At 41.4% G+C, this 23,977-nt stretch overlaps 1 protein-coding gene across 2 annotated transcripts; it reads right to left on the bottom strand.

Moving 5' to 3' along the window:
• Nucleotides 1-921: 921 nt before the first annotated feature.
• On the bottom strand, nucleotides 922-23,977 carry LOC120055565 (tetratricopeptide repeat protein 39C-like). 2 transcript variants are annotated; one of them, XM_039003440.1, is made up of 15 exons: nucleotides 23,771-23,977; nucleotides 12,618-12,666; nucleotides 11,823-11,955; nucleotides 10,515-10,522; nucleotides 10,372-10,474; nucleotides 9,745-10,123; nucleotides 7,325-7,493; nucleotides 7,018-7,111; nucleotides 6,808-6,915; nucleotides 6,467-6,576; nucleotides 4,619-4,742; nucleotides 4,304-4,401; nucleotides 4,070-4,174; nucleotides 3,903-3,941; nucleotides 922-1,919 (listed from the first exon to the last, which is right to left on the bottom strand). In XM_039003440.1, exons 1-15 carry the CDS (start codon nucleotides 23,908-23,910, stop codon nucleotides 1,827-1,829), a joined length of 1,752 nt encoding a protein of 583 aa, XP_038859368.1. In that variant the 5' UTR covers nucleotides 23,911-23,977; the 3' UTR covers nucleotides 922-1,826. The 2 variants fall into 2 exon arrangements, with proteins under 2 accessions (XP_038859368.1, XP_038859367.1); XM_039003439.1 differs by lacking the exon at nucleotides 10,515-10,522 and having other exon boundaries at nucleotides 10,372-10,483; nucleotides 11,818-11,955.

The following is a 23,977-nucleotide window of genomic DNA, read 5'->3' as shown; positions in this document are numbered from 1 at the left end:
ATAATGTCAGGTGTATTATTGCCAAGAAATAATGACGTTTTCACACGCACGGAGGCTAGCTAGTTTTCAGCTGTAGTTTAGTTCTTTGGCAGTTTACATTTTTTATGTAATCACTAACAGGCTTTAAAAGAATAGAAGCAATAAATTATAATTAGTTATAAAATAATGATTGACTGTGGTTTTCAGGCAGGCCTTCAGGTGCTTTACAGTTGAAAGTTAAATCAACCCTTGCCGATAGTGATGGAAATGTCCAGATTATTTGATGTAGAAATATGATAAATTGCCAGGTAACCTATCTGATATGCCTCGTTCAAAACAACTGGTAACTCGGAGCTCGGAAAACTGTCAACTTCTAATTTAAATTATTTTCAAGACCACTGGCAACTGCGAAAAAACGCGCTCCGACTGGGGGAAAATTGATTTGAACGGTCATCCAACTTGGAGTTCCAACTCGGGAAGTCGAGCGTCTTTCTAGAGCTCAGGCTTTACGATCACTGACATCATGATTTGATCTCGTATTTTTCCGAGTTCCCAGTTGTCATGAACGCAGCAATAGTTGGATCGAGTGCTGCACAGTAGCAGTCCTAATTTTAGCCAAATCTGCCATTTACAGAAATGTTAATTGAGATGCACTGTCCCTTACAAATAAATAAATCATGAGACGACATGCATCTTAAAACACATTATGGAAATAAAATGACCATAGATTTAAGAGATGTATTGTTTTAACACATGATTTTATACATAAAAAACTAAAAAACAAAGCAACAAAGGAAAACCAGTTTCCAGCAAATACAAGTACAGCAGAGTGTAGATGTTATACCCATAAGTGAGTGCCAAAAGGACAATGTAATTTAGCTAGTAACCTATCTATAGTATTAAAGTACAGTTACATATTTACACTGATATGAATAGGTGGTTTCCCTTTAAAATATCAATACACTTGTTATTAAAACCAGATTTTTAATTTATTTAAAAAATTTTAAGTAACAATGTTGTAACATGTTTGAGGAAATCTGCTTATATTACCATCTATAATGGATTCACAATGCCTATAACCTAAGGTGATTAAAGGGTTGGCATCAATTTACAGTGACAAAGGCCAGGTGATGAGTAGTAGCATAGGGATTGTGCATTCAGATTGTTTACTACTGTAAGAGCAACAGAACATTGAGGTCATCTGGCAGAAACCAGATGTCAGTAGGGTTGCTATGGCACAAGTTCACTGCTTTATAATGAAGTGTCATACACAATGGCATACAGTTTTCAATCTGAACCCTTTCATATCTTATGGGAGAGAAAGATATTATTGTACTATTCACATTTTAGCCATTTAGCAGACGCTCGCATCCAAAGCGACTTACAGGAGCAATTGGGTTAAGTGCCTTGCTCAAGGGCATGTCGACAGATGTTTCACCTAGTCGGCTCAGGGATTTGAACCAGCAACCTTTCAGTTACTGGCCCAACGCTCTTAACCATTAGACTACCTACTGCCTCACTGACAGATTTTCACCCAATATATTTTTCCTTGGTAAAAAGAGTTACGTTTGCCTCCCAGCAGCAACTGCTGTACATATTTGATCTGGTTGAAACACACGATTACACTCCAGTAGTCTGCACTATCCCTCCAGGAGATTTACTCTAAACTACGCATTACAAACTTGATGGCACATTCATTATACAAACATAAGTCAACTGAAACAAACACATTGCAGTGAACCATCACAGTGCTGTGAAGATCAAGATGGCTTCTGGAGTCGTTTCCAGATCCTTCTACCCTCAACGCAGAGCTAGGGTGGATGTATGGTGGAGGAATGGGGCAGTAGTCAGGGTGGGGCCACCTCCTTTCTCATGGAAACCAGAGCTGAGTGGATGCGTACATGGAGCCTGTTCTCAAAGTCATAGCCAGCAAAGTCATCCTGTAGAAACAAACACAGATTACTACATCACATATAACATCCTCAAAAGGGCACATACAGGTAAGGAAATATACCTTACAGTGAAATGCTTACTTACAGGCTCTAACCAATAGTGCAAAAAAAGGTGTTAGGTGAACAATAGGTAAGTAAAGAAATAAAACAGTAAAAAGACAGGCTATATACAGTAGTGAGGCTATAAAAGTAGCGAGGCTACATACAGACACCGGTTAGTCAGGCTGATTGAGGTAGTATGTACATGTAGATATGGTTAAAGTGACTATGCATATATGATGAACAGAGAGTAGCAGTAGCGTAAGAGGGTTTGGCGGGTGGCGGGACAATACAGATAGCCCGGTTAGCCAATGTGCGGGAGCACTGGTTGGTCGGCCCAATTGAGGTAGTATGTAAATGAATGTATAGTTAAAGTGACTATGCTAATATGATAAACAGAGTAGCAGCAGCGTAAAAAGAGGGTTTGGGGGGGGGGGGGCACACAATGCAAATAGTCCGGGTAGCCACTTGCTTACCAGTTCAGAAGTCTTATGGCTTGGGGGTAAAAACTGTTGAGAAGCCTTTTGTCCTAGACTTGGCACTCCGGTACCGCTTGCCATGCGGTAGTAGAGAGAAGTCTGACTGGGGTGGCCGGGGTCTTTGACAATTTTTAGGGCCTTCCTCTGACACCGCCTGGGTGTAGAGGTCCTGGATGGCAGGCAGCTTAGCCCCAGTGATGTACTGGGCCGTACGCACTACCCTCTGTAGTGCCTTGCGGTCAGAGGCCGAGCAATTGCCGTACCAGACAGTGATGTAACCAGTCAGGATGCTCTCGATGGTGCAGCTGTAGAACCTTTTGAGGATCTCAGGACCCATGCCAAATCTTTTTAGTTTCCTGAGGGGGAATAGGCTTTGTCGTGCCCTCTTCACGACTGTCTTGGTGTGTTTGGACCATTCTAGTTTGTTGTTGATGTGGACACCGAGGAACTTGAAGCTCTCAACCTGCTCCACTACAGCCCCGTCGATGAGAATGGGGGCGTGCTTGGTACTCCTTTTCCTGTAGTCCACAATCATCTCCTTAGTCTTGGCTACGTTGAGGGATAGGTTGTTATTCTGGCACCACCCGGCCAGGTCTCTGACCTCCTCCCTATAGGCTGTCTCGTCGTTGTCTGTGATCACTGTTGTGTCGTCTGCAAACTTAAATGATGGTGTTGGAGTCGTGCCTGGCCATGCAGTCGTGGGTGAACAGGGAGTACAGGAGGGGACTGAACACACACCCCTGGGAAGCTCCAGTGTTGAGGATCAGCGTGGCAGATGTGTTGCTACCTACCCTCACCACCTGGTGGCAGCCCATCAGGAAGTCCAGGATCCAGTTGCAGAGGGAGGTGTTTAGTCCCAGGATCCTTAGCTTAGTGATGAGCTTTGAGGGTACTATGGTGTTGAACGCTGAGCTGTAGTCAATGAATAGCATTCTCACATAAGTGTTCCTTTTGTCCAGGTGGGAAAGGGCAGTGTAGAGTGCAATAGAGATTGCATCATCTGTGGATCTGTTTGGGCGGTATGCAAATTGGAGTGGGTCTAGGGTTTCTGGGATAATGGTGTTGATGTGAGCCATTACCAACCTTTCAAAGCACTTCATGGCTACGGACGTGAGTGCTATGGGTCTGTAGTCATTTAGGCAGGTTGCCTTTGTGTTCTTGGACACAGGGACTATGGTGTTCTGCTTGAAACATGTTGGTGTTACAGACTCAATCAGGGACATGTTGAAAATGTCAGTGAAGACACCTGCCAGTTGGTCAGCACATGCCCGGAGCACACGTCCTGGTAATCCGTCTGGCCCCGCAGCCTTGTGTATGTTGACCTGTTTAAAGGTCTTACTCACGTCGGCTACGTAAATCATTTTGAATGCCTGTCCCACATCATTCCAGATACTATAACTGACAACTACAAGTTCCAAAAAGACACTATAGGTGAAGGAAAGTTCTACTGTACCTTGGCCTGAAGCATCAGAGCTCTGCCCTTCGCTTCAGACTGAGCAGAGAAGAAAACCACAATCAGATATACTCAATCAACTACTGTATTTAACATACACTTTCTCTCCTCCGGGTTGACACATTGCACAATACAATATAGCAACACACTGTATACACTGAGCTCACCTCAGGGCTGTCCAGGAAAACACAGCCCAACTCGTAGCAGGAGTAGGGCTGCACATAGGAGTTGTTCTGACGACCCACCTCATCTCCGGCAGCCAGATGGAAGCACTGCAATGTTCAATGAAATATAATAAAGAGTAGTAAACATTCACTATTCTCATTACACTAATATTTGCAGATACATATGACGTGTGTACTTTGTTTTCAATACATATCAATAGGATGGTGAGACAGAACCTCAATGGCGTCTTTTATGTTGCCGAGACATCTGTGTATGTCACCAAGAAGCAGGTTTTTCAGGCCAGCAATTGAGACGTCATCTAGTTCCTGCAGAACTAAGGAGACAGACAACCCACTGAGTTTCCTTCCACATTCACAGGAATGCACTTTTATGGCACCACAACAACAACTCACACAAATTGTTCTGTGTGTGTGCAGTCCTTCACAACCAAAAGAGAATAGGCTATACTTGATTTGTGTAGCAAACATGGTAGTTGGGACTGGGAGTTTGATCATGTGTAGTTTGTCGATGCATGTTCTCACACTGTGTACCTTGGCTCATGATCTGTAGCTTAGAGGTGCAGCAGTTCGGCAGAGCCTTCCACAGGTAAAGTACCTCGATCACAGCCAGGACACACAGCTCTCTGGATGGGGTGTGTTTCTTTAGCCTCTCCGCCTGCACACACACTACCATCTCAGTCAAGAAGCAAAATTCTGCCTACCACATAATCCACTGCCAACTTTCCTCCATACAATGACTTCAGATCACCTTGAAACTGTACAACGATGAAAAAGATTAATTCTCATTAGAAGTAATAATTCACATACACCACCATTCAAAAGTTTGGGGTCACTTAGAAATGTCCTTGTTTTTGAAAGAAAAGCACATTTTTTGTCCATTAAAATAACATCAAATTGATCAGAAATACAGTGTAGACATTGTTAATGTTGTGAATGACTATTGTAGCTGGAAACGGCTGATGTTTTATGCAATACCTACCTAGGTGTACACAGGCCCATTATCAACCATCCCTCCTGTGTTCCAATGGCACGTTGTGTTAGCTAATCCAAGTTTATCATTTTAAAAGGCTAATTGATCATTAGAAAACCCTTTTGCAATTATGTTAGCTCATCTGAAAACTGTTGTGCGGATTAAAGAAGCAATACAACTGGCCTTCTTTAAACTAATTGAGTATCTGGAGCATCAGCATTTGTGGGTTTGATTACAGGCTAAAAATGGCCAGAAGCAAAGAACTTTCTTCTGAAACTCGTCAGTCTATTCTTGTTCTGAGAAATGAAGGCTATTCCATGCGAGAAATTGCCAATAACTGGGTCTAACCAGAATAGATAGAGGCCCCGATGCACAACTTAGCAAGAGGGCAAGTACATTAGAGTGTCTAGTTTGAGAAACAGACGCCTCAAAAGTCCTAAACTGGCAGCTTCATTAAATAGTACCCGCAAAACACCAGTCTCAACGTCAACAGTGAAGAGGTGACTCCGGGATGCTGGCCTTCTAGGCAGAATTGCAAAGAAAAAGTAATATCTCAGACTGGCCAAAAAAAATAAAAGATGAAGATAGGCAAAAGGACAGAGGAACTCTGCCTAGAAGGCCAGCATCCCGGAGTCGCCTCTTCACTGTTGACGTTGAAACTGGTGTTTTGCGGGTATTATTCAATGAAGCTGTCAGTTGAGGACTTGTGAGGCGTCTGTTTCTCAAACTAGACACTCTAATGTACTTGTCCTCTTGCTCAGTTGTGCACCGGGGCCTCCCACTCCTGTTTCTATTCTGGTTAGAGCCAGTTTGCGCTGTTCTGTGAAGGAAGTTATACATAGCGTTGTACGAGATCTTCAGTTTCTTGGCAATTTCTCACATGGAAGAGCCTTCATTTCTCAGAACAAGAATAGACTGATGAGTTTCAGAAGAAAGTTCTTTGCTTCTGGCCATTTTGAGCCTGTAATCAAACCCATAAATGCTGATGCTACAGATACTCAACTAGTCTAAAGGCCAGTTGTATTGCTTCTTTAAATCAGCACAACAGTTTTCAGCTGTGATAACATAATTGCAAAAGGGTTTTCTAATGATCAATTAGCCTTTAAAATTATAAACTTGGATCAGCTAACACAACATGACATTGGAACACAGGAGTGATGGTTGCTGATAATGGGCCTCTGTACGCCTATGTAGATATTCCATTAAAAAAATCTGCCGTTTCCAGCTACAATAGTCATTTACAACATCAACAATGTCTACAGTGTATTTCTGATCAATTTCATGTTATTTTAAATGGACATTTTTTTTGTTGCTTTTCTTTAAAAAACAAGGACATTTCTAAGTGACCCCAAACTTTTGAACGGTAGTATAGATCTATAGAAATGTGCTGTTGCCAGTCCCACATTCACCCTCTTCATAGAGAACTGTTCTATTTTATTGTTCTTCCGTTTCAGCAGCGTATGAACATCCTTGAAGACAGCGGCAGCCCCTTCCAGATCTCCTGATGCTCCCTGGGACACTATAGTGGACCACAGAGACAAGGCCCAGGGGTTAGAATCTGCAGGGTACCTCAACCCCAACATATTACCGTTATCAGGGGATGTATGCCATTATCGCTAATAGGCTCAGAAGCTTTTCATTCAGCTGAATTAGCATTCCCAGAACTTATTTTATCTTTGAAAAGAAAGAAAACAAGAGGATGTTTTAACCCCAACAACAATTGAGTGACCTCTAACCTTTGCCCTCTCACCTCCAGTTAGGTAGGCGTAGTAGCACTGGGACCAGTGTGACTCAGTTGCCAGACGCTGAAAGGCCCTGTAGGCGTCACTGTACCTCAGCTCGATCATACTGCACCACCCTGAGAAGAGCAGAGAGAATGGACTGTCACTCAGAAACAACAAGGCAATGGAGAGCATTAGTTAGAGATGATGTTGAAGTGAAGAGGGATAAAAGCGTGTACCTATTTCATACAAACACACATGCTGGATCTCCCTCTGGTCTGTAGCCAGCTCCAAGGCATTTTGGAAGGACGTCAAGGCACTGTTGATCTGGCACTAGAAGTGGAGAGGAGAGAGGGGGAAGAGAAGGACGAAGACCAACACACTACAGCCACAGTCCTAGACACAGGTTACCTTGTGTTGTTATTTATACTAATTTCTTGGCAGGGTACACTATAGCACAAGAATAACTTAGAGACGTTCAGGTTGTACCTCGTTTAACTCATTTTAAAATGTTTTCCCTCTACTGAACATGACCCAGGTCATTACCTCCAGGCGCTGCACCCTGCCCTTGAAGAACAAGAAGAGGGAGGAGTTAGGGTATACAGGGTCCTTCCTCTGGAGGATAGCCTTAGCCTCCATCAGGCCGGCCTGTGTGTCTGAGCCGTCCAGGGCAAAAAAGGGTTGCACTACCGTATAGTACCACAAGAGGGCCAACCTGCCACAGAGGGACAGAAATCCTCGTTATTGGGAAAGGGAAAGGACGATACCTAGTCAGTTGTACAACTGAATGCCTTCAACTGAGATGTGTCTTACGCATTTAACCCCTCAGCTTGGGGATTTGATCCAGCAACCTTTCGGTTACTGGCCCAACATGACAACAGTGACCACGTTTACATGCGCACAGTATTCCGGATAGTACCTCATATCCCACTTAAGGGATAGTTCAGGATAAGCTGTTTCCAGGCACTTTTGATATCCCGCTCACAAGTATCCATGAATAAACAGAATATTTCTCATTTAAGTTCATATGCGTTAAATGGAATGTACCTGAAACATGGGCACTGACTGTAGGTCTATAACATCTCACATGTAGAGTAATATACTATTAACTCCTGCAGAATTAAGCATTTCTTGGAGTAAAATTATACAAATGTAAATTTTTTCTTAGGAACAGGAGTGGAGAAATATGATTTTTTGCTCTCAGCATCCCTTGAGAAAATGCTAATGTATTGTGTTAATGTTATGCAAGCAGATAACAGATTTCAACCACATAACATATGCACCCAAGACAAACTGAAGTCTTATCAGAAATGTTTAATCGTTTTCTCAGCTTTTCATTTCCTTAAAACCGGTCAAACTGATGACATTTGGAAATTTTGCACAGGACAAATCTTTCCACTGTTTTGGGGTTATTGCATGTTCTACCCAGTCCCTAAAAGAAACATAGTACTTTACCATGTTAACTAGATTACTAATGCATTCATTCTTTCTATCAAATGCTAGAAATTCTGGTGAACACTACTTTATTTAGTTGTCTCGGGCAACAAGTTATGACAAGAGAAGCTGCATGTCAGCTCTAACTATAAGTAGAAAGTTGTCTAAATTAGGGGTGAATGTAGCCAGTAGTCTATACGGTCCAGTACGGCGTATCAGCAAATAAATTATGGAATTATTGAACTGCGTAGGTAGCCTACTTTTTGAAGTGATTTGTTTGATAATCAGATGAAAACACACAAATGTATCCCGTCTAAGATCAGGATTCACAGCCATTTTATCTGGGTTTCTCATAACCGCTATAAACTTTTTGGGTTATTGTAAACGGGATATGATATTTATATGCTCCAACTCAAAAACAGAATACTTGAGCATCCAACATAATAATTGGATATTGGTGTGCATGTAAATGTGTTCATAAGAGTTTTACTGGTGAATATCAGCATTCAGAGGGTCAGTCAAGAAACCAAGACATATCACATCTGTCGGTAAACATGTGACCAATTTCAAGTTGAAAAGCTTGCTACCAAACTCAGCAGATAAGTCGGCTGATAACACAATCAAAATTCTGCAGAATCAACCGTTACATGCAGCTTAGATGTGAAAGCAACAGCACTTGATTGTCCAAGAAAATGTTCCTTCAGGCACAATAAAGATAATCTTATCTTAAAATGTTGAACATGTGTACTATAATTTTTTTAATGTTATTTAACTAGGCAAGTCAGATAAGAACAAATTCTTATTTACAATTACGGCCTACCCTGGCCAAACCCTAACCCGGATGACGCTGGGCCAATTGTGCGCCGCCCTATGGGACTCCCAATCACGACCGATTGTGATACAGCCTAGAATCGAACCAGGGTCTGTAGTGCCGCCTCTAGCACTGAGATACAGTGCCTTAGACCGATGCGCCAATCGGGAGCCCCTCCTAAAATAATCTTTGTTTTCTGCCAAGGCATTGATGGGAGGCATCAGTTTAACCAGGGGCTAGGGTCAGCTCCTCTCGATTATTACAGCAGTTTACATTTTAGTCATTTTGCAGATGCTCTTATCCAGAGCAAATTACGGTTCAGTGCCTTGCTCAAGGGCACAGACAGATGTTTCACCTAGTCGACTCAGGGATTTGAACCAGCAACTTTTCAGTTACTGGCCCAACGCTCTTAACCACTAGGCTACCTGCCGCCCTTCATCTTGGCCTGACAAATGGGTTTCAGGCCTGTTAAAGGCTGTAGTTGCCTTCCAAATGGCACCCAATTCCCTATATAGTACACTATTGATAGTAGTGCACTATATAGGGAATAGGATGTCATTTGGGAGGCAGAATGTGTCTTCTGCCTTCTGCTGTGGATGTGTCGGCAGAATCAAACAGTGACCACAGTCAAAAAACAGAAAAAGTCTAAATAAACCAAGACACAAAAAAATGCATTTTGACACCCAATGTCCCTGTGGTCGGTAGTGGTACCCCTACTCACGTAGCTAGGGGGGCCTTCATGTCCTTACTTTCACTGGCATACGTAAGGGCGGACAGCCCCTGGTGACGGTCGCCAGGGAAACCCAGAAGGTTGACAATCTTCAGCAGGTGTGGCGGTACCATGGAGATGCACAGGTGGAACAGGCCGTAGCCAAAACTAACCGAGCCCTTGAGCCGCTCCAGTGCCTCCGGGCTCACCCCATTGGTCCTCTGGGTTGGGGGCGTGGCGTGGTTGCGGTTGGCCTGGTCAGTGGATGGAGAGGGAGACCCTTGCTGGTCGGAGGACCTCTTGCTGCAATCCTGGAGCTGGCTGATGTCGCTGTAACACTTGTTGTACATCTTCCAGGCTTTGCGGAGAATCCAGCCTCCTCTGATGTATGCTGGGCGGGATTGGGAGAGAAGTCCATGAGAAATAACACACATAAACCAGGACGTTTGAGTCCTGAGAGACATGGTCTACATACCAATGTGCATTATAGAATACAACTTATTGGACATGCATTATAAATCAGTATGCAAGAGCAAATATTGAAACAACACAGTGCAGCCAATCAGTCAAATACATATGGTTCATCAGTCAGCTATAAGCCTACATGTAGGTCAAGGTAGAAGTGATGAGGTGTCTCACATGAAAGTTCCTGTTTGATGAAAGAGAGGACAGCGAGGTACACCTGGCAGTCTGCCACAATGATCTGTCTCTGGAGACGGTCTACTATTGCCACCCCTGACCTCTGGGAGTCCTGGAGGAAGGACAAAACACACAGTGAGCACAGTGACATCTATAGATGTCAGCATCCAAGTTTTAGAGCAATGCCAAATACGCATGTCAGTAAACATTGTCAATGTTATATACAGTTGAAGTCGGAAGTTTACATACACTTAGGTTGGAGTCATTAAAACTCGTTTTTCAACCACTATACAAATTTCTTGATAACAAACTATAGTTTTGGCAAGTCGGTTAGGACATCTACTTTGTGCATGACACAAGTAATTTTTCCAACAATTGTTTACAGACAGATTATTTCACTTATAATTCACTGTATCACAATTCCATTGGGTCAGACGTTTACATACACTAAGTTGACTGTGCCTTTAAACAGCTTGGAAAATTCCAGAAAATTATGTAATGGCTTTAGAAGCTTCTGATAGGCTAATTGACATAATTTGAGTCAATTGGAGGTGTACCTGTGGATGTATTTCAAGGCCTACCTTCAAGAGTCAGTGCCTCTTTGCAAAATGGCTGAAGGACAACAAAGTCAAGGTATTGGAGTGGCCATCACAAAGCCCTGACCTCAATCCCATAGAACATTTGTGGGCAGAACTGAAAAAGCATGTGCGAGCAAGGAGGCCTACAAACCTGACTCAGTCACCAGCTCTGTCAGGAGGAATGGGCCAAAATTCACTCAACTTATTGTGGGAAGCTTGTGGAAGGCTACCCAAAACGTTTGACCCACGTTCAACAATTTTGAAGGCAATGCTACCAAATACTAATTGAGTGCATGTAAACTTCTGACCCACTGGGAATGTGATGAAAGAAATAAAAGCTGAAATAAATCATTCTCTCTACTATTATTCTGACATTTCACATTCTAAAAATAAAGTGGTGATCCTAATTGACCTAAGACAGGGAATTTTTACTAGGATTAAATGTCAGGAATTGTGAAAAACGGAGTTTAAATGTATTTGGCTAAGGTGTATGTAAACTTCTGACTTCAACTGTGTGTGTGTATATATACATACATACATACACACACAAATAAAACACACAGACATACATACATATATTCCTGGAAATAGTTAGCAAGCTGGGTGCTTGACTGCCGTTGTGAGGTCAGAACACTCGGATCAACCCTACTCCTCAGCCAGAGTGTCCAGTGTGCGCTCTGAACACTCCCGAGAGTGAAACACTCAGTTTACGAACGAACAATCTGACAACACTCTGAATTTACAAAACAACAAGAGTGCACTCTGGCAGTCTCGTGTGAATTTAGAGGGGCTGTGTGAGGTGCTATGCAGTCAATAGGTATGAGCTCCTTGGAGGTTCATTAGGTGTGTATGTGTGTGTGTATTGCACTTCACCCACACTCCTCCTGATCTTTTTTTTTATGGTCTCTATGACCCCAGTGTTGTCGCTCTCACACAGTCTCTCAGTAGCTCGGAGGTCATCAAAGGCCATCTGCATCTTCTCCTCCTCAAACGTCATCATGGCATTCTACACACATAGCCACAATCACAGTACCAGTCAGTCAGGGCCTTTCTCTGAGAGTAATACACAAAGCATAGCGGTCATCTCATTCGTCATGATATCATCCTGTAGCAGTCATATTGTTTGAATAGAAACACAGATCCTATCAGCAGCTACATAAAACAATACAAAGCACAGCTAGACAACCAACTATATGAGTCATTGATTTCTCTGAGTAATATTTAATCCAAATATTTTCAGAGATGTGCACAAATCATTTTTTCCCAGTCAGTTCTCTAGCCCACCGTGAGCCAGTTATATAAGGTTGGTGAATCATTGATGATTCAGTATGTGGGCCAGCAGCAGGGGATGCACAGCAGGACTACTGCTCAGGATATCCCTAGTGTGCTATTATCTGTGTGACCTTCAATTTATTCAGCCAATCTGTACATCAGATGCTTTATGACTAGGTCTATGTTTAAGATAGAGATGTACTGTCAAAATCCAACAACTGAACACGTTGGCATTCATTAAAAAACGTACAACATTACAGACTCCGTAATACATAGATATCTTCCTGTTTCCTAACTCCAATGGTCTGCAATGCAGAAGTATCAAATGAGAATAGCAGTGATACAGTAAATCAGTAAGAGATGTTGACCTCCTCTGTCCTCTCCACCACTACTCACCAGGAAGCTGACAAAACTGGCTCCGAAACTCATCAGTGGACTGTGGGTCCTGGAAGAGAGTCTCACAAAGACACAGAGGTTGGAACCACAAATCTCAAAATTGGACTCAGACCAAAGGACAGATTTCCACCGGTATAATGTCCATTGCTAGTGTTTCTTGGCCCAAGTAAGTTTCTTCTTCTTATTGATGTCCTTTAGTAGTGGTTTCTTTTCAGCAATTTGACCATGAAGGCCTGATTCACACAGTCTCCTCTGAACAGTTGATGTTGAGATGTGTCTGTTACTTGAACTCTGTGAAGAATTTATTTGGGCTGTAATTTCTGAGGCTGGTAGTGGTGTAAAGCTTGCCACCATTGGACTGGAGCATTGGAAACACATTCTCTGGAGTGATGAATCATGCTTCACCATCTGGCAGTCCGACGGACGAATCTGGGTTTGGCGGACGCCAGGAGAACGCTACCTGCCCCAATGCATAGTGTCAACTGTAAAGTTTGGTGGAGGAGGAATAATGGTCTGGGTCTGTTTTCATGGTTTGGGCCCTTAGTTCCAGTGAATGCACATTTTTTTATATTTTAGTATAGTGTATTTTCTAATTCCTGCCCCTCATGACGGAGGATAATGAAAGTTCACAGAAGTAACAATGAAAGCTTTTGTTTATGAATTATTAAGTGATTACATTTTAAGCATTTAGCAGACATTTGTCTCTTATCCAAAGTGAATTACAGTTAGTGCATTCATCTTAAGATAGCTAGTTGGGAAAACCAAATCACAGTGATAGTAAGTACATTGATTCACTACACACTCCAGAGTGCAATAGCGGGGACAGTTATTGGGCTGACGTTCCAAACTGCCTCTGGAAGCATCTCTGTAGTGATTGCTGCATCCGAGGACAGACGATTTTTAAGCGCTTTGCGCTTCAGCACTCGGCGGTCCCGTTCTGTGAGCTTGTGTGACCTACCACTTCGCGGATCAGGCGTTGTTGTTCCTAGATGTTTCTACTTCACAATAACAGCACTTACAATTGACTGGGGCAGCTCCAGCAGGTCAGCAATTTGACAAACTGACTTATTGGAAAGGTAGCATCCTATGACAATGCCACGTTGAAAGTCACTGAGCTCTTTAGTAAGGCCATTCTGCTGCCAATGTTTGTCTATGAAGATTGCATGGCTGTGTGCTCAATTTTATACACCTGTCAGCAACAGGTGTGGCTGAAATAGCTGAATCACTCATTTGAAGGGGTGTCCACACATACATACAAAAGAATCTTAAAGATTTAAAGGTTTTTGGTAAAGGAATTTCAAGGCACAAGGCAATATTTCTTAAACTTAGAGCTCAGAAAAATGTCTACAGAACTAAATATAAAAGTGTTGATATTAGTTGGAAGGGGTCTTAACGTCAACATTTTCTTTTGATGCATTTCTAATACCTTAAGACTTTCTGGTAGATGTTTTTTTAAGACCAATTTTCTATATTTTTGACCAGAAATCAAAGCCATTGCATATTCCTAATTTTTAGAATGGAAAATGGTTGAAAAATGTATTTATGCCTCAATTTCTCAAAAACATATACAGCTTTTCATTTGACACCCGACATACTCTTATGAACTTCATGTTGGTGCTCATGGATCCTTTTACATGCAAATGACCAGGAGACTTTAAAAGGCGCGAGTCACGCAAAAGCAAGTACTTAAGAAATGTGATTTGTACTCCAAGATAACATTTCATAGTAGTTGCATTCATTCCTCAAAGTCTGGAAGGTTATTAATTTCCAAGAATGTAGTTGGCTAGATTCTATCCATGTTATGTTTTAATTTTGAAGCCTGCAGTATAGAAATATGGGATGAGGGAGGTGACCAGAAGTTTGATCAGCCTGGAATTTGTCTACAGCGGTATACTTTCACTTCCCTCCATCTCTTATGACGTACAGTTCACAGTATGCCGCTCTCTCTGGAGTTCTGAGCTCAATGTAATTAGTGAGAGAGGTGACATTTAAGCAATCAGCAGGAGACAAGGCTGTGTGTGTGTGTGTGTGTGGATCTAACTAAGCCTGCTGTGTTTAATCTGTAATCACAATGACTTTCACTGATTGGCACTTCACCTGCTGCCTTTGTAGCCTAGTTACAGTACATTGCCTAATACTATTGCCTATCAAGTTTTAGAACAATGCTATATTTAATATACAGTTGCGCTCTAATATATTGGCACCCTTCAACGTTTTTAACATGATTCACTACTTCCTTTGAAAATAATTTGAAGTTGAAAACTTGTTTGGTGTTCACACATCCATTTGATTGATTTCCAACAGCACAGAAATCAAAACTGAAATTCACCTCAAATAAATACAAATAAATGTTCTGGACTAAATAATTCAGAAGAATTCAAATTCATTTGGTTGGTTGGAGGCAGGTGATTCTCGTTTATTGTGTAATTTCTCTCACCTTAAGTTGCAGGTGCTTACAGGGTAAAAATATCCATTGAACCAGTTTTGAAAAGAGAAAACAGAACATTGTACTCCATTGTAAAGCGCAAGGGTGCCAATATATTAGAACACAACTGTAAGTCACTTTCTTATAATTCCAACGCAAGACCTTTCATAGTGAGACAAGAACTCTGACTCAGGCCTAATCACGCTGTAGATCTAGGTATGGACAGTGATGACAATTATTAGGTTGCCGATGATATTTGAGGAGTGAGGTGGTACTAGTAAATCATGTGAACAGCTTGGGAACACCAACTTGTTTGCTCTCAGTGTAACCTTAGTTAAAGACCATTTAATGACTGACATGACAGGAATGTTTGTGGCCTGCTTGCATAGCAGCTAACCACTGCTAACTCAGATGCAATTCTCCCAACTGGTTTGAGATCTTGGCTAAAAAGCAAGTATGAATACGTTATTTGATAAAGTACAGATGTACAGCAAAAAAAGTAATTAAACTATCATTCTAATATACAGTGGACTTTGAAATGGTACACTGGCTGAGGTTAAAGTGCAGACGGTAAGCTTTAATTGTATGGGTACTTTCATCCATATTGGGTAAACCGTTTAGAAATGACAGCACTTTTTGTACATAGTCCAACAATTTTAGGGGACCAAATGTATTGGGACAAATTCACTTATGTATTATAGTTTAGTATTTGGTCCCATATTCCTAGAACGCAATAGATTACATCAAGCTTCTGACTTTACAAACTTGTTGGATGCATTTGCTGTTTGTTCTGGTCGAGTTTCAGATTATTTTCTGCTCAATAGAAATGAATGGTAAATAATGTATTGTGTCATTGTGGAGTCACTTTTATTGGAATTAAAAAGATGATGTTTCTATACACTTCTACATGAATGTGGATGCTACCATGATTATGGATAGTCCTGAATGAATCATGAATAATGATGAGTGAAAAATGTACACGCACAAATATCATACCCACAAGACATGCTAACCTCTCACCACTACAATAAGATGGGAGGTTAGCATGACTTGGGGGTATTATGTGTGTGCATCCATTTTTCTCACTCATCATTAGGGTTGCACATTTTGGGGAATATTCAGAGGTGGAAACTTCCCGTGGGAATATATGCAAATTAATATTAATACTATTTAAATGTAGATGTTTTTTTGCATTGGATATATTTACCATATCATATGGAGACAGAAACATAAACCTTTTACCTTATAAGTAGACATAATTGCAAATTATTAAATCCTTCCAATAGAAATAAAAAAAACAATTTAGTTACAAATTTAACTTTAATTGAATGAGTTGGCTCTTCACATGGGATAATTTCACTAAACAACAAAAGGGAATATTGAGTGATCCATTGCATCTCCCAAAAACGTTTTCAACATACATCTGTAAAATGATAGTCTAGACACTAAAGCTTTGGTTGTCTTCCTCTCAGGCTTCCATGTCTTCTCCCTGGACCTCCTCAATGTCCACCTCTTGATCTTCAGACTCTGAGGCCTCATCTTCACTCACTTTCCAACCTTGTTGAGGATGGCTCGTTGTCAGGCTCAAAGCCTCAAATTTGCCCGGATGGCCACCTATTTTTCAACCCTTGTATTGGTCAACAGGGGAAAGAGCCTCCCTTCCACCAGGTGGCTGATGAGATATGATGGCACGACTGCCATACTGCATCTCCATCCCAAAGCCCTTGCTTGGACGTGTACTTCGCCAGACTGCCAAGAACCTTGCCCTCATCCAGGCCAAGGTGGCGAGACATGGTAGTGATGACACCATAGGCCTTGTTGATCTCTGCACCAGACAGGATGCTCTTGTCAGCATACTTGGAGTCCAACATGTACGCTGCGGCTTGTATGGGCTTCAGGCAGAAGTCTTAATGCTTTTTTATGTATTTCAGAACTGCAGTTTCCTCTGCTTGGAACAACAGTGAAGTGGACAGGGCAGTACAGATTTCTCCTCTTACATCTGCAAACAGAGTCTGAACATCAGACAGGATGGCATTGTCTCCCTCAATCCGTGCAATGGCTACTGTTATAGATTTCAGAAGTTTCAGGCTGCTTACCACTCTTTCCCAAAATACATAATCCAGGAGGATCCTCTTGATGGGGCTGCCCATATCGGCAGACTGTGATATGGCCATTTCTTGGAGAGACTCCTTCCCCTCCCGGAGACTGTCAAACATGACAACACCCCCCCAACAGGTGTTGCTGGGCAGCTTCAATGTGGTGCTTTTATTCTTCTCACTTTGCTTGGTGAGGTAGATTGCTGCTATAACTTGATGACCCTTCAAATACCTAACCATTTCCTTGGCTCTGTTGTAGAGTGTATCCATTGTTCTCAGTACCATGATGTCCTTGAGGAGCAGATTCAATGCATGAGCAGCACAGTCAATGCAGTGAGGGTAGGACTCCACTTTAGACCAAGCAGCCTTCATGTTTGCAGCTTTGTCTGTCACCAGTGCAAATACCTTCTGTCGTCCAAGGTCATTGATAACTGCCTTCAGCTCATCTGCAATGTAGAGACCGGTGTGTCTGTGTTCTTGTAGAATACAGGTGGAGGGGTGGAGATTAGAGGTTGACCGATTATGATTTTTCAACGCAGATACCGATTATTGGAGGGCAAAAAAAGCCAATATCGAATAATCGGCCGATTTATATACATTTTTATTTATTTGTAATAATGACAACAATACTGAATGAACAATGAACACTTTATTTTAACTTAATATAAAACAACAATAAAATCAATTTAGCCTAAAATAAATAATGAAACATGTTCAATTTGGTTTAAATAATGCAAAAACAAAGTGTTGGAGAAGAAAGTAAAAGTGCAATATGTGCCATGTAAAAAAGCTAACGTTTAAGTTCCTTGCTCAGGTCATGAGAACATATGAAAGCTGGTGGTTCCTTTTAACATGAGTCTTCAATATTCCCAGGTAAGAAGTTTTAGGTGGTAGTTATTATAGGAATTATAGAACTATTTCTCTCTATACCATTTGTATTTCATATACCTTTGACTATTGGATGTTCTTATAGGCACTATAGTATTGCCAGTGTAACAGTATAGCTTCAGTCCCCCTCCTCGCCCCTACCTGGGCTCGAACTAGGGACACATCAACAACAGCCACCCTCGAAGCATCGTTACCCATCGCTCCACAAAAGCAGTGGCCCTTGCAGAGCAAGGGGAACAACTACTTCAAGGTCTCAGAGCGAGTGACGTCACCGATTGAAACGCTATTAGCGCACACCCCACTAACTAGCTAGCCATTTCACATCGGTTACACCAGCCTAATCTCGGGAGTTGATAGGCTTGAAGTCATAAACAACTCAATGCTTGAAGCACAGTGAAGAGCTGCTGGCAAATGCAGGAAAGTGCTGTTTGAATGAATGCTTACGAGCCTGCTGCTGCCTACCACCGCTCTATCAAATATCAAATCATAGACTTAATTATAACATAATAACACACAGAAATACGAGCCTTAGGTCATTAATATGGTCAAATCCAGAAACGATCATTTCAAAAACAAAACGTTTATTCTTTCAGTGAAATACAGAACCTTTCCGTATTATATCTAACGGGTGGCATCCCTAAGTCTAAATATTGCTGTTACATTGCACAACCTTCAATGTTATGTCATAATTATGTACAATTCTGGCAAATTAATTACGGTCTTTGTTAGGAAGAAATGGTCTTCACACAGTACGCAACGAGCCAGGCAGCCCAAACTGCTGCATATACACTGACTCTGCTCGCACGGAACGCAAGAGAAGTGACACAATTTCCCTAGTTAAAATAAATTCATGTTAGCAGGCAATATTAACTAAATATCCAGGTTTAAAAATATATACTTGTGTATTGATTTTAAAGAAAGGCATTGATGTTTATGGTTAGGTACATTGGTGCAACGGCAGTGCTTTTTTCACGAATGCGCTTGTTAAATCATCACCCATTTGTCGAAGTAGGCTGTGATTCGATGAGAAATTAACGGGCACCGCATCGATTATATGCAACGCAGGACAAGCTAGGTAAACTAGTAATATCATCAACCATGTGTAGTTAACTAGTGATTATGTTAAGATTGATTGTTTTTATAAGATAAGTTTAATGCTAGTTAGCAACTTACCTTGGCTTCTTGCTGCACTTGCGTAACAGGTAGTCAGCCTGCCACGCAGTTCCTCGTGGAGTGCAATGTAATCGGCCACAATCGGTGTCCAAAAATGCAGATTACCGATTGTTATGAAAACTTGAAATCGGCCCTAATTAAATCGGCCATTCCGATTAATCGGTCGACCTCTAGTGGAGATGTAGTTAATTATTCCGTGCTAACGAACATTCGACCACCCATCAGAGATGATTGCAATACAGTCTGCTTTCTCTATGATTTGCTTGACCTTCACTTAAACTCTGCATCCAGCAAATTAGTAGATAAAGCATGTCTGGTTGGAGGGCTGTATGCTGGGCAAAGAACATTCAGAAATCTCTTTCAATACACATTGCCTGTGAGCATCAGAGGTGAACCAGTTGCATACACAGCTCGAGCAAGACATTCATCAGCATCTCTGACTAAGTTCCTCCATTGAGTCAAAAAAACTTCTGATTCCAGGAGGACCATGAGCTGTTGCTATCGATAAGCTGTCTGATTCATCCTTTTTACCTCAAATAGAAGTAATGGGACTTTTGTAAGAGGTTGCTTGTTGTGAGCGCTGAGGGAACTTTATGCACTTGGCCAGATGATTCTGCATCTTTGTTGCATTCTTCACATATGATTTGGCACAGTATTTGCAAATGTACACAGCTTTTCCTTCTACATTAGCCGCAGTGAAATGTCTCCACACATCAGATAGTGCCCGTGGCATTTTCCTGTAAAGATTAGGGGGGACATTTTTTTTTTTTTTTTTTATACACACACACACAATACCATTTACATATGAATAGTTAAGCAGTTCGATTTAACTCCTTTGTAAGATAAATGTTTTCAATGAAACATGTATGGAAACAGGTGAATGAACACTCCTCAGTTAGCAGGCTCAAGCAAGCCAAAACCCACATGGTAGCAAAAACTAACTAGCAGAAATTGTTAACAAGTTAGAAATGTTTTAAACTAGGGATGCACGATATAAAAATCGGTGAACATGTCTAGTTTAATACCGATGTCAAAGCTGACGTGCATACCTATTTCAGCAAGACAACTCCAAGGCAAAATCCATTAAAGCCAAGATAATGGAATTCATTGCCCTTGACCATCAACCGTTCTCTGTCATGGGTGATGTTGGCTTTCGCCGACTGGCCGAGCACCGGTACACTAACAAGTGCGCTATTTTTCAGATGTTGCCCTACCGGAGTTACACAGTAATAGCGTCACTGCTATTAGCTTCATGACATACATACTATGGAACGCCGTTTGGGTCTTTGCATGTCAAAAAAGATACAGCAGCACTGTCAATGCTGTACAAAAAAAAGTCTGCAAACAAGCAAACACCGGCCACGAACGATGTGTTCACAATACTGCGTTGGTAATAAAGCATAATTTGTTCAACCGCAACTTCTGGGGTAGCTAGCTCTAGCTTGGTACCTAGCTAGCACCAATACAACCATCCTGAAAACAATGACTAGTAGAAAATGCTGTCATTTTCATTATTCTTAGCAATGATTTAGGAATCCTTGTGAGTAAGTATTAGCTAGGTTGCCACTTGTTGTTCGCCTATTGAAATTGAACTTCAGTTCATGAAAATAAATAGCTAGCCAGCTACTTAGCCCTGTTGCCCAAAGCTAACGTTATAAGCAGCCAGTAGCTTCATCTGGCTAATGAGTCTCGACCGCACCGGGTTATGCGTTGTGAAGCTAGCCACAATAAGGTGTAGGCACAATAGTGGAATTAGCGGTTTGCTTGGAAAATAAAAGTATGTCATTGACAGTGATGCAAATTAATACAAATAGTAGAACTATGCCATACTTATTTTGAAGGCTAACCACAAAGTCCACTATTGTGGCAAGCTTCACATAGATAGTTCTTATTTGATTAATGGTGGTCGGACCTGTCTTATACATTAAGGTTATTTTAGATGAGAACACCTAGCTATATAGCTAGCTAACTATAGCTACGGAAATGTTTGCAATGTTTTTGAAGAACAACATTGGCTAGCTCATGGATGCAAACAGCTTTTTTTATGACCAGCACTGTAGGTGCGCGAGACAACTTTACCAGCATCATAGCATACGTATCGATGAATCGTTGTGACATGAAATACGAGTAATAGTGTAATCATTGTGTAACAAATAGTGTTATTTGACGTGCATCTTTTTTGACACGCAAAGACCCAAACAGTGTTCCATAGAAATCCTGGTTGAGAATGAAACGACTGAACAACGAAACAGCACAGTAAATAAGTGAAAGAAATAGGTTTTGATTATGTTTTTACTGCTAATGGGGACATATGTAAATGCCAACAAAAAAATACTTTTTGGTCAGTGTGGTGTGTGTGTAACCTTTATTTAACTAGGCAAGTCAGTTAATAACAAATTCTTATTTACAATGACGGCCTACCCCGTACGACGCTGGGCCAATTGTGTGCAGCCCTATGGGACTCCCAATCACGGCCGGATGTGATACAGCATGGATTCGAACCAGGGACTGTCGTGACAACTCTTGCACTGAGATGCGGTGCCTTAGACCGCTGCGTCCATGTATGTGTGCGTTAACTATTTAACTGTACTAGAATGCTTAAAAGGCCACTAAAAATGTTAATATCGGTTATGGGTGTCGGTTTTTTAGCAAGGAAAATATTGGATATCGTCGCCACAAATGTCATATCGGTGCATCACTCATTTAAACACTTTGCTGTAGGCTACTATTTACTAGTTAACAAAAAATAATGTATGTCATGTACAATATATTCACCCCACCCAGTATTGTAATCAAAACCTACCAGAGAGCATGTCTCCTTGGCTCAGACAGTGTAGTAGTGTGGGCTCCATAGCATCTCATTAGTGTGCAAGATCTTGAGAATCAGCTGTACATGTGATGGAAGAATGTACTGTGCATGCAGAGGGTTGCAATTCCATTGAATTGGGGATAGTTTAACCAAAATATGCCACAAGGTCTAAAATTACCTTGTGTATCCCACAAAAAAAGGTCCACTGTTGTAAGCTAATTTTTTAAATTTATTTAAGCAAAATTCCCCAAATTCCAGGGCTTAACTTCCCATGGAAAATGTCCAGATATTTACCACTAAGTTTCCGACCCTTCGCAACCATACTCATCATTCACGACTCATTCAGGACTATCTGTAATCATGGTAGCATCCACATTCATGTAGAAGTATGTAGAAACATATTCTATTATTTACAATAAGTTCTGAAACACAACCAAAACAAACAGCAAACACATCCAGAGTCACAAGATTGATGTAATCATTGCATGCTAGGAATATGGGAGCAAATACTAAAAACTTCTGACTACTTTAATACACATAAGTGTATTTGTCCCAATACTTTTGGTCCCCTAAAATGGGTGCTCTATGTACAAAAAGTGCTGTAATACCCAAAACGGTTTACCCGATATGGATGAAAATACCCAAAAAATTAAAGCTTACAGTCTGCACTGGTGTATCAATGTAGCATTTCAAATCCAAAATGCTGGAGTACAGAGCCAAAACAACAAAATTGTGTAACTGTCCCAATACTTTTGTAGCTCACTGTATATGTCTAGTCCAGTTTGGCTTGCTCATCACAACAAGCCTCTCAAAATAGCAGAATAGTGAAGTGATACTGATATAAACTATTGCAAATGTGCTTGGAGTCAAGAGTTTTGCATTGAGGGGAAAAGGGAAACATTTCATAATACAGAACTCCAAGCAAACACTGAATGAAATGATCTAGCATGACACAAGAGTGAGGTGTATAAGAAGCTAGCTGTGGGGAGAAACAACATAAGGTATTTAACAACAGATTGACAGAACAAGTGAGCAGAGAGAAAAAGGTGTCTACAAACGGACAGAGCTCTGTAAGAGAGAGAGCTTGCAGGGGTGACAAAGACTGAAACTAGAGGAAGAAGGTGCTTTGCTGCTATCTGCTGTGTAATGGACAATTTCACACTTCACTGAGTCATGGCTACAGTATGTCATGAGATGTGCAGGTTCCTTCAGTTGCACCCTCCTCCTTATTTGGTCCACTTGAGGATACAATAATAAAAGTGTTTGTGTACTTGGACTCGTGTGCATGCTGAACAACACGTGTATAGGCACACACACAGAATACCACGTGTGTAGGCACAAATACTAGTCAAAAGGTACAAATTTGGCCCAAATGACTCAAATGTGATTTATTTTGTCTCATGTTTAAGTACCAATGCACACTGACAACTGATAAGGGACAGGTTAGGTCCCCATTGTGATCTTGCACACTTGAATGGGCCACTTGGAACCCAATGTCAAGATGTACTTTGTTAGAACTGTTGCTGTAGTCGGTGATTGAAACGTGAAACTTGATGAGAAACGCTGTAGCAAACTCATGAGTTAACTTACATTGCAACACATTAGCCTATAATCCGTTTCACGTGGGCTTCCTTAATCGAAAAAAATAAACAGATCACGGAACAAAATATGATAGCTCCTAAATTTCTATATTTCCTAAATGAATTAACCAATTACAGTGATAGTCTATCATCTCATTATTTATGGAACGGGACAGTCTGACCTGTATTTTCTGAACAGATCGTCGCTCTCCTTGAATCCGTTGTTGAGCAGCATGTTTATTCCTTTAAATGCCAACTCTGCGTCGTCAATCTGCTCCGCTTTCTCCTCCACATATTGCTGGGCTGGTTCTGGTTTCGCCATCGATCACAACCCGTCTATTTAGTGTCGACAACGGATTGACAAATTGTCAGCGCGCACCGCCTATCGA

The sequence above is a fragment of the Salvelinus namaycush genome, chromosome 11 (genome assembly GCF_016432855.1).
Source record: "Salvelinus namaycush isolate Seneca chromosome 11, SaNama_1.0, whole genome shotgun sequence".
Classification (NCBI taxonomy): Eukaryota; Metazoa; Chordata; class Actinopteri; order Salmoniformes; family Salmonidae; genus Salvelinus; species Salvelinus namaycush.
The sequence above is the reverse complement of the archived record's forward strand: the minus strand, read 5'-3'. Positions and strand labels throughout refer to the sequence as shown.

What these genes read in the sequence shown, in the direction of transcription:
- LOC120055565 (XM_039003439.1), bottom strand. Translation starts at nt 23,910, where the DNA reads ATGGCGAAACCAGAACCAGCCCAGCAATATGTGGAGGAGAAAGCGGAG. An exon ending in CCAGTTTTGTCAGCTTCCTG is followed by an intron (nt 11,956 to 12,617) that starts GTGAGTAGTGGT and finishes CTATGTGTGTAG; the next exon opens with AATGCCATGATGACGTTTGA. An exon ending in TTTTCCTGGACAGCCCTGAG is followed by an intron (nt 3,942 to 4,069) that starts GTGAGCTCAGTG and finishes TTCTCTGCTCAG; the next exon opens with TCTGAAGCGAAGGGCAGAGC.